This window comes from Aquarana catesbeiana, linkage group LG12 (assembly GCF_042186555.1).
Source record: "Aquarana catesbeiana isolate 2022-GZ linkage group LG12, ASM4218655v1, whole genome shotgun sequence".
Classification (NCBI taxonomy): domain Eukaryota; kingdom Metazoa; phylum Chordata; class Amphibia; order Anura; family Ranidae; genus Aquarana; species Aquarana catesbeiana.
In genome coordinates this window covers 237,359,850-237,374,555 of record NC_133335.1, presented here as the reverse complement: position 1 = coordinate 237,374,555, position 14,706 = coordinate 237,359,850, and the positions used below count along the sequence as shown (strand labels likewise).

The 14,706-nt window shown below is 48.5% G+C and overlaps 2 protein-coding genes across 6 annotated transcripts in view; one reads left to right on the top strand and one right to left on the bottom strand.

Moving 5' to 3' along the window:
- The window catches only part of B3GNTL1 (UDP-GlcNAc:betaGal beta-1,3-N-acetylglucosaminyltransferase like 1), a 431,353-nt gene extending 418,576 nt beyond the window's left edge, over nucleotides 1-12,777 (top strand). For all 3 annotated transcript variants that reach the window (XM_073606958.1, XM_073606957.1, XM_073606959.1), the window contains 3 exons: nucleotides 2,221-2,295; nucleotides 9,978-10,072; nucleotides 12,613-12,777. In XM_073606958.1, coding sequence (XP_073463059.1) covers nucleotides 2,221-2,295; nucleotides 9,978-10,058 — 156 coding nt within the window. In that variant the 3' untranslated portion in view covers nucleotides 10,059-10,072; nucleotides 12,613-12,777. The remainder of the gene's footprint in view (nucleotides 1-2,220; nucleotides 2,296-9,977; nucleotides 10,073-12,612) is intronic.
- Nucleotides 12,778-13,338: 561 nt separating this feature from the next.
- Nucleotides 13,339-14,706, bottom strand: part of TBCD (tubulin folding cofactor D) — a 353,196-nt gene continuing 351,828 nt past the window's right edge. For all 3 annotated transcript variants that reach the window (XM_073606952.1, XM_073606954.1, XM_073606953.1), the window contains exon 40: nucleotides 13,339-13,499. In XM_073606952.1, coding sequence (XP_073463053.1) covers nucleotides 13,482-13,499 — 18 coding nt within the window. In that variant the 3' untranslated portion in view covers nucleotides 13,339-13,481. The remainder of the gene's footprint in view (nucleotides 13,500-14,706) is intronic.

The following is a 14,706-nucleotide window of genomic DNA, read 5'->3' as shown; positions in this document are numbered from 1 at the left end:
TATACCTCGTAGAACAGGTCATGTGATATACCTCGTAGAACAAGTCATGGAATATACCTCGTAGAACAAGTCATGGGATATACCTCGTAGGACAGGTCATGGGATATACCTCGTAGAACAAGTCATGGAATATACCTCGTAGGACAGGTCATGGGATATACCTCGTAGGACGGGTCATGGAATATAGCTCATAGGACAGGTCATGGGATATACCTCGAAGTACAGGTCATGGAATATACCTCGTAGAACAAGTCATGGAATATACCTCGTAGGACAGGTCATGGGATATACCTCGTAGAACAAGTCATGGAATATACCTCGTAGGACAGGTCATGGGATATACCTCGTAGGACTGGTCATGGAATATACTTCATAGGACAGGTCATGGGATATACTTCATAGGACAGGTCATGGGATATATCTCGAAGTACAGGTCATGAGATATACCTCGTAGGACAAGTCATGACATATACTATACCTCGTAGGACAGGTCATGGGATATACCTCGTAGGACAGGTCATGACATATACTATACCTCGTAGGACAGGTCATGAGATATACCTCGTAGGACAGGTCATGGGATATACCTCGTAGGACAGGTCATGGGATATACCTCGTAGGACAGGTCATGGGATATACCTCGTGGTACGGGTCATGGGATATACCTCGTAGGACAGGTCATGGGATATACCTCGTAGTACGGGTCATGAGATATACCTCGTAGGACGGGTCATGGGATATACCTCGTAGGACGGGTCATGGGATATACCTCGTAGTACAGGTCATGGGATATACCTCGTAGTACGGGTCATGGGATATACCTCGTAGTACGGGTCATGGGATATACCTCGTAGTACGGGTCATGGGATATACCTCGTAGGACAGGTCATGGGATATACCTCGTAGGACGGGTCATGAGATATACCTCGTAGGACGGGTCATGGGATATACCTCGTAGGACGGGTCATGGGATATACCTCGTAGGACAGGTCATGAGATATACCTCGTAGGACAGGTCATGGGATATACCTCGTAGTACAGGTCATGAGATATACCTCGTAGGACGGGTCATGGGATATACCTCGTAGGACGGGTCATGGGATATAGCTCATAGGACAGGTCATGGGATATAGCTCATAGGACAGGTCATGGGATATACCTCGTAGGACAGGTCATGGGATATACCTCATAGTGGTTGGTCTCTTTCAGCTGGACTTGTTCTGTAATGGAGACGTTTCGCAGGTCATTCAAGCACCTTCTTCAGTTCTAGCGTGCCAGGAAGATCCCCCAACATTTATACCCACATAGGTGGCACTACCACCTTGATCTGCCAGGGTAGAGACATTGTAGCTTACATACAATGCTGACATTGTATATGCACACACCTTTGCAGATTTCCTAACACCAAGGGTGGGATGATTTACCTAGAATAGCGGGGTTCCACAACTATCACACCTACCATATTCTTCTTGGACAATCAGTATCTGCCTTGACACATTTCATGGTGATTGGATTAAGGTAGCCTTTCTCAACCTTTTCAACACAAAGGAACCTTAAACAACTTTCTGGTCTCAGGGAACCCTCTGCTAAAAATTACTATATATATACAACTCATAATACATAAGTGTGGTGGTCAGTGGGAAGAATGCTCCTTATACTTGTGGTCATTGAATTATTCCCTTACAGATAGCTAAAAAGATCAATGGTGTCAGTGGAAATGTGAGTGAAGCCTTTGTGTAATAAATGAGGGCCGTCCATGAGAAGTACAACTTCAACATCTCGTATATTGAAGTTCATGAAGAGAAAAGATCACCACACCAGTAATAGCAGAGCCGGAAATTATATTCTGCTTATGCAGAAATAAACAAAAGGGTTGAGCAATACCCCCTTTATGGGGCCTGGAGGTGCTGTATGGGCAAGATGGCAGACTCCCAGAACATAGAAGGGTTTAGGAATGAGAAGTGGTTAGTGGTAGACTGGAGAAAGGTTGGTTGATCCTTTTGGTTGTTATAATGATCACATTTTGTGCAGCTGAAGAGGACCTGTGAGGGTATAACATAGGGGAGGGGAGGGGGGGTTGTATTGCTGATTGTATTGTAAAGGTGCAGGATCCAGGCTGTCATCCCGATGCTCACCACACTTCCTGCAGCAAGTACCATCTTCTGTCCACCTTGTTCCCTCCTATGATTATACCTAACCTCTGCTTTTTGTTTCTTTTAGAAAAGACCAAAACCAAAGATCCCTATCCTCCATTTTAAAGAAGCCAAACCGCCATTTATTATCTGCGTCAAACTGGTGAGTGAGGAGATCTGGAATGCTGAGGGCTGTGTACCCCATTGTTCTGTACATGGGGGTTCTGCCAGGAGACCGGGACAGGAGGGGGCTACATACACCATTTCGTATATATGTGGAGTATGTGATGATGCCCGAGCAGGAGGTGGCTGTGAACCCCCATTATTCTGTATATATGGGGACTTTGTGAGGAGACTGGAGAAGGAGGGGGTGGTTGTATACAACATTGCTATTTATATGATTGTTCTGTGAGGAGACCGGAGCAGTAGGTGGCTGTGTACCCCATTCGTTCATATATGAGGGTTCTGTGAGGAAACCAAGGCAGGAGGTGACTGTGTACCCTATTAGTCTGTATACAGGGGTTCTTTGAGGGGATTATGGCAGGTGGTGGCCGTGTTTTCCATTATTCTATATATAGATTCTTTGAGGGGATTATAACAGGAGGTGGCCGTGTTCCCCATTCGTCTATAGGGGTTCTAAGAAGATTGGGACAGGAGGTGGCTGGGTTCTCTAAGAAGATTGGGACAGGAGTTGGCTGTGTACCCCATTGTTCTGTACATGTGGGAAGGGGGTTCTACCAGGAGGGGGCTATATATTACATTTGGTATATGTTGTGTATGTGAGGTTACTAGAGCAGGAAGGGGCTTGTGCACCCCATTGCTCTGTAGAAGGGTGTGGGAGGACTACGGCGGGAGATGGCTGTGTACCCCATCATATGGGGGCTTTGTGAGGAGAGTGGAGAAGGAGGAGATGGATGTACACATCATTGCTCTTTATACGAGGGTTCTGTGAAGAGACCGGAGCAGGAGGTGGCTGTGTAACCTATTAGCCTATATATGGGGGTTCTGTGAGGGGATTGGGACAGGAGGGAGTTGTGCACCCCATTAGTGTATGTATGGGGGTTCTATGAGAGAATTGGGGCAGGAGGTGGTTGTGTACTGGATTGCCCTGTAAATGGATGTTCTGTGAGGAGACTGGGGCAGGAGGCAGCTGTGTACCCCATTAATCTGTAAATGGGAGATACTGAAGGAGACTAGGGCAGGGTGTTCCAAGACTCTGTACCCAGTCTGTCTGTATACAGGGGTTCTGTGAGAAGCCTGGGCCTGGAGATGACTCTGTACCCAGTCTGTCTGTATACAGGGGTTCTGTGAGAAGCCTGGGCCTGGAGATGACTCTGTACCCAGTCTGTCTGTATACAGGGGTTCTGTGAGAAGCCTGGGCCTGGAGGTGACGGTGTACCCCACTAACTCTGTATGGAGGTTGCATGAGGAGGCTGTTGCTGTAGATGACTGTATACCCTACTCATTCTGTATATGGGGGTTATGTGAGGACACTGGAGGTGACTGTGCACCCCATTAATTTTGCATATAGAGCAGCCTTTTTCAACCTTTTTTTTTAGCCCAATGGAACCCTTAAAATTATTTTCAGGTCTTGGTGAACCCCTGATAAAACCCCATTCATTGGGGGGTCAGTGGGAACAATGCCCCTTACAGAGAGCTATAAAGATCATTGGTGTCATAGCACTGGCTCCTCCAAGTGGCATTGGCTCAGAACTATGTAGGCAGCTCAAGGAACCCCTAGCCACCTCTGGAGGAACCCTGGTTGAGAATGGCTGAGTAGAGGTTGTATAAGGAGACCAGGGCTGGGGGTGACTGTGTACCCCATTAATTACATAGTCTGGTTGAAAAAAGACCAAAGTCCATCCAGTTCAACCAATAATTCTGTAGTATATGGGGGTTGTGTGAGAAAGCCAGAGAGGTGGCTGTGCACCCCATTATCCTGTATGCAGAAGGAATTTTTACCCGAAGAGTGAGTCTCTGAGCAAATATTATTCATCAGGACATGAAAACAGCGAGCGCGCTGGCTTTAATAACTCCGATAGATGTGGCCGGCCGCCCGCCGTTTTCATAGAGTAAAAATTCTTTGGAAATTGTATTTTTCCTTCAGAAGGAGATTTAGTAGAACAAAGCGCTCTCCGCTGGGGGGGGATGGGTTGTTTGATGATCTCCGGCTCAGGGGGATTGTAGAAGCCACATTAAAGGGGGGCTCTGCCCTGAACATAAGACCTTTTTCTTTTCCAGTCCTGCCACAATGGCGGAGATGTATATTTAGAATATTTGATGTTGTTTCTCTGCTTTTATTTGCTGCCCACATCTGACACCATGTGGAAAGGCGGCCGGGCCCTGTGATGTGGGGAGAGAGAGAAGTGTAATTAGGGAGGAATGTCAGATAGGAGCGCGCCGCGCCTCCCCACGCACGCTCCTGTCATGTGGTCACATTGAAGTAGCAGCTTCTAAACTCTTTATTGGTTTTGGTCTGATCAGAAACACGTGCGGGGAAGTTGGAGGAGGGGAAGCGGCTCGGTTAACCTGCGACTGCTTTGTGTTCGATTATTGTATATTTTATTGGACATTTTTATTTTTTTGTGGTTTTTTCGGTCTATTTGGGCTCTTTTTGCTATTTATACACCTCATTGTTGAAGGGTCAGACCCACCGCCAAGTCGCCTTTCTGTGCTGGATAGATGGAGGCCGCCTAAATCACACATGGAAGGTCACAAATAATAATGTATTCAGATACCACATCTATGAATTTAGAGTAATGTATGTGAAATATTCTTGTTTCCCTTTTTTTTTTATATATATAATAATTTTTTTTTTCTTGACATATAGGCCGTGTTTGCAGCAATAGTGGCAGAGATAACACTGCCGCGGACACCTGTTATTCAATGTAAGGCTCCATTCACACTAGCGCCACTCCAAAGTCGCACGATTTCCAAATGCAAATTTAATACAACTTTACACTCTCTGGATCAAAGTCGTATCAAAAGTCGCATCAAAGTAGTGCAGCCACCTTTTTCTAAGTCGCACCGATTCGAACAGGTGCCATTGAAAAAGAATGGGCTGGGACTTGTCATGTGACTTTGATGTCCAAAGTCATACAAGTATGAATGGAGCCATAATCTTATAAAAGAAAATTACTGCTGCACCTGCCCCAGCTCCACCAGTGGGGGGGGGGGGGGGGTTTCTAGTTTGCCCCAACCCATCACTGGCACTTTTTCCAGATATCTTTTATCTGCATGTTACAGGACTGTGCAAAAGTTTTAAGCAGGTGTGAAGAAATACTGTAAAGTAGAAATGCTTTCAGAAATAAATAATTTCATGGTTTATTTATTTTTATATCAATTTATAACATGCAAGGTGAGAGAACAGAAGAAAATGTGAAATCCAATCAATATTTGGGGTGACCCGCCTTTGCCTTCTTCTAGGTAGATTTGCACACAGTTGTTGAAGGAACTCGGTAGGTAGGTTGCTCTGTGTACATCTTGGAGAACTAGGCACAGTTCTTCTGTGGATGTCGGCTGCCTCCAATCCTTTTGTCTCTTCATGTCATCCCAGACAGACCCCATGATGGTGAGATCAGGGCTCTGTGGAGACCAAACCATCACTTCCAGGACTCCTTGTTCTTTTTTACACTGAAGATACAGTAGTTCTTAAAGCGGAGTTCCACCCATTTTACAAGTCAGCAGCTACAAAAAGTGTAGCTGCTGACTTTTAATTATCAGACACTCACCTGTCCCACGGTCCGGCGACGTGGGCGCAGCGCCGGCATTCTAACTGTGGGCACCGGGCACGCGCTGTGATTGGCCAGGCAATCTTCTGGGACCTGTGACGTGTCGCAGAAGATTGCACGGAGGGAGGTGGGAGAGGTGAACCTCCTTCCGGCGCCAGGGGAGGAAGTGGGACCTGGGTGCCTGTGAAAAAAAAAAAACAGGGTACCCGTCCCCCCCCCCAGGCCTTTGCCAACAAACTGCCTCCCGCTGCAGCCAAATATTTCACATTTTGACTCCTCTGTCCACAACACCTGCTGCCATTTTTCTGCCCCCACCCCCCCAGTTTCTTTGTTTTCCTGCATAGTTGAGTCGCTTAGCCTTGCTTCCATGTCGGAGGAATTTTGGCCACAATTATTTCATAAAGACCACTTCTGAGCAGACTTCTCCGGACAGTAGATGGGGGTATCTGGGTCCCACTGGTTCTGTGCTGATGGCACTGCTGGACATCTTCCGGTGTTGAAGGGACGTAAGCATGATGTGTCTTTCATGTCCTACATTAAGTTTCCTTAGCCAGACACATCATACTTACTTCCCTTCAACACCGGAAGATGTCCAGCACTGCCACAGAATTGGTGGAAACCAGTGGGACCCAGGTACACTCCATCTACTGTCAGGAGAAGTCTGCCCAGAAGTGGTCTTTATGAAATAATTGTGGCCAAAATTCCTCCGACGTGGAAAAAAAGCTTAGCGACTCAACTATTGCAGGAAAACATAGAGACTGGGGTGCAGAAAAATGGCAGCAGGTGCTCTGGGTGAAAATGTGAAATATTTGGCTGTAGTAGGAGGCAGTTTGTTGGGGGAAGGGCTGGAGAGCGGTACAATAACGAGTGTCTGCAGCCAACTGTGAAGCATGGTGGAGGTTCCTTGCAAGTTTGGGGCTGCAATTTCTGCAAATGGACTTGGAGATTTGATTAGGATGAATGGTGTCCTCAATGCTGAGAAATCCAGGCAGATACTTCTCCATCATGCCATAACATGCCATAACATCAGGGAGGCGTATGATTGGCCCCAAATGTATTCTGCAGCAGGACAACCACCCCAAACATACAGCCAATGTCACTAAGAACAATCTTCAGTGTAAAGAAGAACAAGGAGTCTTGAAAGTGATGGTTCCCCCCCCACAGAGCCCTGATCTCACCATCATGGAGTCTGTCTGGAATGACATGAAGAGACAGAAGGAATTGAGGCAACCAACGTCCACAGAAGATCTGTGCTTGGTTCTCCGACATCTTTAGAACCTACCTGCCTGGTCCTGCCATAGAAGCCGCAGTGTAGAGTAACCTTCATCTCGGGGAAGATCTCCTCCAGTGTGTCCAGGACCGTCATTACTAGGACTTGTCTTCTTTGCCCCCTCTATGCTGTCCTCATGTGGTCACAGCCATAGCATTAGGGTTATTTTCATAGACCAAACTGGACATACATGTTGGAAACAATCTCAATTTTGATTCCTTTTTCCATTGAATAGTTCAGTATTTTTGACCAACTGCTTTCTCGAAAAGACTTTGCTTGAAAACCGCATTGTTTACAGGGGTTTTTTTTTTTTTTGATGATTTCTATTTGGTTGCTATTATTCTTTATAATATATTACATCTATTTTGGTCCTTTGTTGGACAATCGCATTTTGTAATGTCGAGTTGTCTTAATTCTTTCATTTGTGATCAAAAGTGTGTTGATTCCAAATGCCTACAAATTGCTCTGTGTATGGCCAGCCTAAGAGAACCTGTCTTTTATAATTCTGTCTGTTCTGGGGCGCCATGCTGAGAACATGGCACCCTGTATATGAGGAAGGGGGGGGGGCTCAGTTCTGTGCGATGTACAGTAATACTTTACAGCAGGGCAGGCAGTCTGTTCCTTTGAAGGGTAACCCCATCCAGCAGGGAAGCCTAGAAATCCTGTCATTAGCGGTGACCCCCTTTCATCAACGTACCCCCCCTCCCCCCAGACGTTGTAAACACAAAAAAGAAAGAGGGGGGGGGGGGGGATTGGGGAGCGCTCACCTCCTCTATGGTGGAGGGATCAGAGCGCAGCGCCCGCTGTAGGTGTCTCTTTATAGGTTGGGGGAAGGGTGGCCGGCGAGGAAAACACTTGTAAAAGTATCTACAAGTTGTTAAAAACAACACATGGGAGGAGCGCGGGGCGGGGGGGGGTTCAGTTCCTTGTGTCTGTTCCCGGGGAGATTTACTAAAACTGGTACACACAGAATCTGGTGCAGCTCTTCATAGTAACCAATCAGCTTTCAGGTTTTATTGTCAAAGCTTAATTGAACAAGCTGAAGCAAGAAGCTGATTGGCTGCCATGAACGGCTGCAGCAGTTTTAGTAAATCTCCCCCCGCAGTCTATGTTCTGTATTGTGATGATATTTACAGACACTAAAGGGGCTAATAGAGAAGAATCGGTTTGTTGCTGTGGAATACCTGAACAGTGCCAGCATCTGATTGGATGAAGTCACTGTTTGGCTGACAGTTTTGCCACCCGGCTCATTTGACAAAGGTTGACCACTTCCTGACAAATCACGTGGTTGTATCCGGGATGATATGCAGCTTCAGGAATCCCCCCGATATTGTATTTTAGTGCCGACGGTCGTCTTTCTTGTATTAACAACCGGAGCAGTTAGCCAGCCGCTTAATTGGTATTACAAGCCGCCCCTCCCCCCCTGCAGCTCGCTCGAGCTCTTCCATCCTACCCGGGAGACCAAGTTAGTAGCCGGCCCATTCGCCAGCGAGTCGGAGACCCCAGAAAAACCGGAATTGGCTTTGATTTGGTTGCCGCTATGGTAACCCGGAAGCGATGACATGACACCAATTTCTGGTTTAATGGCACCTTTTTTTGAATATCGAAAGTATTCAAAACTGCTGACCTTGGCATTTTTGGAATGCTTTCAAGTGCAAAGGAGGGATTTGGGTTCTTATTGACCCCCCCCCCCCCCCCCCATCCCTCCATAAAGAGGACCTGTCACTGACTATTACTGTCATAAGGGACGTTTACATTCATTGTGACAGCAATAAAAGTGATCAAGAAAAATTGAAAACAGCAGTGTAAAAATAATATAAATTAATAATCCCAAAAAATGTAAGTGCCCGTGCTAGCACGCAAGGGTGAATATGTGCGTCGGTCCCGCGCGCATGCAAACATCAGATCATGGGCAGTAATTCCAGCACCAGACCTCTTCTGTACATCTAAAGTGGTAACCTGTAAAGGCTTTTAAAGCGCCACCTGGATAGTAAAATGTATTTAGTTTGTTGCTGTTGTGCGCAGTTGTAAAGCGTGACATGTTTGGTATCTATTTGATCGGTGTGACATCTTTTACAAAAAAAAATGGGTTATGTATTGTGTTTTTTTGCCTTAAAATTTAAACGTGTATTTTTTTCCCCAAAAACTGCGTTTGAAAAACACTCCGCAAATACCACGTGACATAAAAAAAAATTGCAAAACCCACCAATTTATTCTCTAGGGCCTCTGATTAAAAAAAAAAAAACATTTTCTAGCAATAAAAATTTCACATGGAAACAAAAAGTGCCAGAAAATACCTGCTCTGCGAGTGGTTAACTGCAAAAATCAACTTTTTGTTGAGATGGGTGATGCCAACGGGGCCACTTGGCACAAATTTCAGGCCATGTATGGTGGGCAGGTTGAGCCTGGCAGGAAAAGAATGCAAAATGATAGGCAATTCCAATTGTGGCAAAACACGGGGCGCATTTACAAAGCTGCTATTTCTTAATGGCAGCCCAAATGTGGTGCGATTCTTCTTTTGGGCAGCATGCGTTTCACGACTGTATTGTAATTTGTCATGCGGCAGAATCGCACCGTGTTTGGGGTGACATTAAGAAGTAACAGCATTGCAAACATGTCCTGCGTTTTGCCGTGATTCAAAATGTGTGAGCGGAGCCTAAGGAAGATGACCTCCGGGGCCACCATCTGTGCTGGAAAATGGCCATTGGAGAGATGAGTGGATGTGATTGGTGGATGAGGCGTAGTGCAGACAGTCTCCCCTGACACACATACAATGATGAATTGGGCCGATCGATGGAAGAGTTGATCATATTCTCTCCACGTTATATTTGTCTTCTGTTCCAGGATCTGACCGGAGGAGGATTGGAGGAGAATCTCCACTCACTGAATCTGAAGGAAGGCACCGATTATTATCACTTCAACTGAGGGGCTGGGCTCAGGTATGGAACTGCATTTTATAATTTTATATCTGGCATGCTATGACGGGGACATGTATGGCTAAGCAGGCTTCACACCTGTGTGGTGCGTCAACATGCATTCATTCTGAATGGGCTGCTAATGCACTAGGAACCGCAGCTGACCGTATTCTGAGAATGCAACACAGGGCAGTGTGTAAGGGGTCCTATTCAAAATGAAAGGCCCCTCCCTGCAAAGCCATAATGTGTGCATGCATTACCATATGCAGGAGGGTGAAGCTGGGCTACGCCAGCACCCCTCTTGAGCCGAGATGACCCCCGCATCCCCCCCGAGCCGACCCTACGCCAGCACCCCTCCCGGGCCGACCCTACGCCAGCACCCCTCCCGGGCCGAGACGACCCCCGCATCCCTCCCGGGCCGACCCTACGCCAGCACCCCTCCCGGGCCGAGCCGACCCCCGCATCCCTCCCGAGCCGACCCCCGCATCCCTCCCGAGCCGACCCCCGCATCCCTCCCGAGCCGAGCCGACCCCCGCATCCCTCCCGAGCCGAGACGACCCCCGCATCCCTCCCCGGCCGACCCTACGCCAGCACCCCTCCCGGGCCGACCCTACGCCAGCACCCCTCCCGGGCCGACCCTACGCCAGCACCCCTCCCGGGCCGAGACGACCCCCGCATCCCTCCCGGGCCGACCCTACGCCAGCACCCCTCCCGGGCCGAGACGGCCCCAGCACCCCTCCCGGGCCGACCCTACGCCAGCACCCCTCCCGGGCCGAGACGACCCCCGCATCCCTCCCGAGCCGACCCTACGCCAGCACCCCTCCCGGGCCGAGACGGCCCCCGCATCCCTCCCGGGCCGACCCTACAACAGCACCCCTCCCGGGCCGAGACGGCCCCCGCATCCCTCCCGGGCCGAGACGGCCCCCGCATCCCTCCCGGGCCGACCCTACAACAGCACCCCTCCCGGGCCGAGACGGCCCCCGCATCCCTCCCGGGCCGACCCTACAACAGCACCCCTCCCGGGCCGAGACGGCCCCAGCACCCCTCCCGGGCCGACCCTACGCCAGCACCCCTCCCGGGCCGAGACGGCCCCCGCATCCCTCCCGGGCCGACCCTACAACAGCACCCCTCCCGGGCCGAGACGGCCCCCGCATCCCTCCCGGGCCGACCCTACAACAGCACCCCTCCCGGGCCGAGACGGCCCCCGCATCCCTCCCGGGCCGACCCTACAACAGCACCCCTCCCGGGCCGAGACGGCCCCAGCACCCCTCCCGGGCCGACCCTACGCCAGCACCCCTCCCGGGCCGCCCCTACGCCAGCACCCCTCCCGAGCCGAGACGACCCCCGCATCCCTCCCGAGCCGACCCTACGTTATCTGAACTTACATTCACCCAAACCCCTCTTATAAACAAATGTACAGTAAGTGACGGTTCACACCACAATTTCTGTGATTCAAATGCATTTCTGCATGTTTTGGTGCGTTCTGATGCATTTTCTACCCTCTTGTCAATTCAGGACATGTGCATTCCAGTGAATTGTTGAACCATTTTACCACATTCCAGATCTATTCCATACAGAAACAATGCAGCACATTGACTGTGCGGGTGTGAACTAGGGCCATTGGAATGTATGGAAAATACTGTCCATGCTTTTTCTAAGCAGATTACAAACCTGGACTGCATCTGGTGTGAAGAACAGATTCCGCCATCCACACAAGGAAGCTGGGTGGGTGAATCTCTTGCATTCTGACAGTGGGAAAAACTGTCCCTGTGACTCAATTCAATCAATGAATAGACTTCTGTTGAGCAGGGATGGACAAACCCTCATCAAAATTCAGCCAATCCCCCGCTGGACCAGCCCAGTTTAAATCAATGCCAGCTTTGGGCCGGCCCTACACAGAGCCAATTTCTTCCCTGCAACGAAATTTGCACAATTCCCCCATTAACACAGTGCTGACAGGGGAATCCCTCCTCCCCCCAGACCTCGTCTTCCCCCGCCGAGAGAATACAGTGATTATAGCTGGCAACTATAGCGATAATTGCAAGCAAATCTGGCAGCCTGGATGTATCCAAGTTGATTGATCAACTTTGTACATTCAGCCTGTCCATTAACGGTTCGAATCTCAGCTGGTTCCGGAACTAGGCCAAGATGTGAATCATTTACAGCTGGCCTTAGGTACCATCCCCCACACTTCTCACTACCCCTGTACACCTCATAGACCTGTATAGTGCTGGCTGTACTCACACTATGTGACCGGCCTTTTACTGCAACTTGGGTACAACCAGCCTTTACATACGTTTATTGCTAGCAGCTGGAATAGCTGCTAGCGATAATCATAAATGTCTTCTCCCCGAGGAATGGCTTGGCAGGAGGGATTCCCATCAACATGGTCTTGTGTTAATGGGGGAACTGAGCGCATTTCTTTCCTGCAACCCTACTCCGTGTATGGTGAGCCTAAGAGGACCGGTCTCGTCTTTCTTGCCATGTGATACAAGGTGTGGGATGGAATACAATGACTGTGAAAAGTGTCACTTACTGATATAACACTTTTTCTTGTGTGACAGGACGGGAAATGTTCTCTGAGGGGCCAGAAGATGAGACACAACATGTGATTACCATCGTCCTCCATTGTCGGAGCCGATTCCCCCGTGTAATCTAAAGTGGTTCACATGACTTTTCTAGGCCTATCATTTGATATAATAAATGTATATATAATGTTTTTTACACAACGCATGGATTATTTTTTTTCCCTTTATATTGTGAGATTGTGCCGGGTGATGAGTTAGTAAAGTGTACCTGTCTTCAGACAACGGGCACCGCGATGTCTCGCTCTACCTCGGTGGGGCGTCCTCTGAGTGCGACGATCCCCTTTCCTGGGAATCCTTTTTAAAATATGAAAATCACTAAAGAGCCTAAAAGTGAACAGCAACGCTTCAATGAACCACATGCCATTAAAAGTAGTGCAAAATGGAAAATCAGTGAATGAAAATAAACAGTCAATAAAAAATAAGATAAAAGAATTTCCCATAAAGAGTAAAACGATCCTCCAAAGAGGATGCCATAAGCAGCGGCTGTTCTGATGTATTGAATTTTTGCACTTTTTTTTCGATTATATTTTATCTTCCATGTTTTATGTGTTCTCTGGTGAACGAGTGAGTTTTGGCCCATTTAGTCACTTGTTCTCTTTTTAAAGTGTCAGCGATCTCTTTGTGTCCAGTCAGCAGATCTGGATCCGCACGGCGGTGGACGGTATCGCACACACTATGCGGCTCGTAGTAATTTACTGCAGGTGACTGTACAATAAACATGTTTTTATTTTAGAACTGACACAATACAGAACAGTCTATTATTATAATGAACACATGCATATAGCGCCACTTGCTGACAAAAATAGGTATGACAGCCGAGCTCTGACAGGTGTGTCTGAGGATTCTCATCGAGATGAAGGGACCTGTGGGGAGAAGAGGATTCAATTGTTATTGTTACACCTGTACTGACATGGGAGAGAATCGGATCACTTTAGACAGAATCCTTGTGTCCCCCCCCCAATGTATGTCATTATCACCAGTATACAGAATGTAGGAAGTGCTGCAGTACAATCTGGTTCCATTAACTAGACCAGGGCTCTCCAAACTCCTGCCCTCCAGCTGTTGAGGAACGACACTTCCCATGAGGCATTGTAAAACTCTGCCATTCGCAGACGTGACTAGGCATGATGGGAATTGTTCCCGAACAAGGGCTGGAGAGTTGTGTAACTTTGTGACCAGCAGTGTATTTTGGTTTGGTGCTGCTCCGGGTAAGGCTAAAATCAGCCCCCCCCACCATCTAAATTTGTGCCACAGTATACCGTTCTTGTCTGGGGGTCTGATGAAGAAGCTGCAGTTGTGGCTTCCTCATCAGACCACCACATATGTGGGCAACAGAGGAGAGGATGAGGCACCGATTGGTCACACTGATGGGGGGCTGCATTAATGATCAGTGCAGAGGTCCCCTTTTACACCTGCCGAACCCCCCCAGTCATTGGCTGAGAATGCTGATTGGATGACCTTCCGTCATGCCAGAATCCGTCAGCCGGTTTCTATTGAACTGGCTGATGCCCCCAATATTCGGCTCATGTGTACAAGGCTTGAGGCCTGTTTCACACGGTGGGGGCTTCATCTTGTATAAGAGCAGTGTGAACAGCAAGCTTTGAAAGTACATCGATGAGCAGGTATGGCCCGCCCCCCCCCCCCCCCCATGGCCACCAGGGATGCCACAGTGTCTTAAAAGATGCCAATCAGCGCCCACTATGAATGCCTGCCAGACGTCTCCTCATCAGTGATGCCCAGCATTGCCACCCATAAGTACCGCCTATCAATCAGTCAGCTCTTCCCGCTCAGACTAACGTATGAAGGGAAGCCAGCCTGAGCGGGAAGAGCTGACTCTTGATGACTTCTGTACCTGTCCCAGTTGTCTTGTGGACCATCTCTGGATACCACCAACTGTTCCTGTCTACACCTGTTCCAGATTCTTTCGGACCATTCCAGGACATCTTAAGCCGTTTCCATCTATGCCTGTTTGATCTGCTGTCGCTGACACAAAGATCCACCGGTTCCGGTAAGAGTACCCATTATTTATTCATTACTTCTCTTCAGTGATACCCGCTGTCTGACAAACAT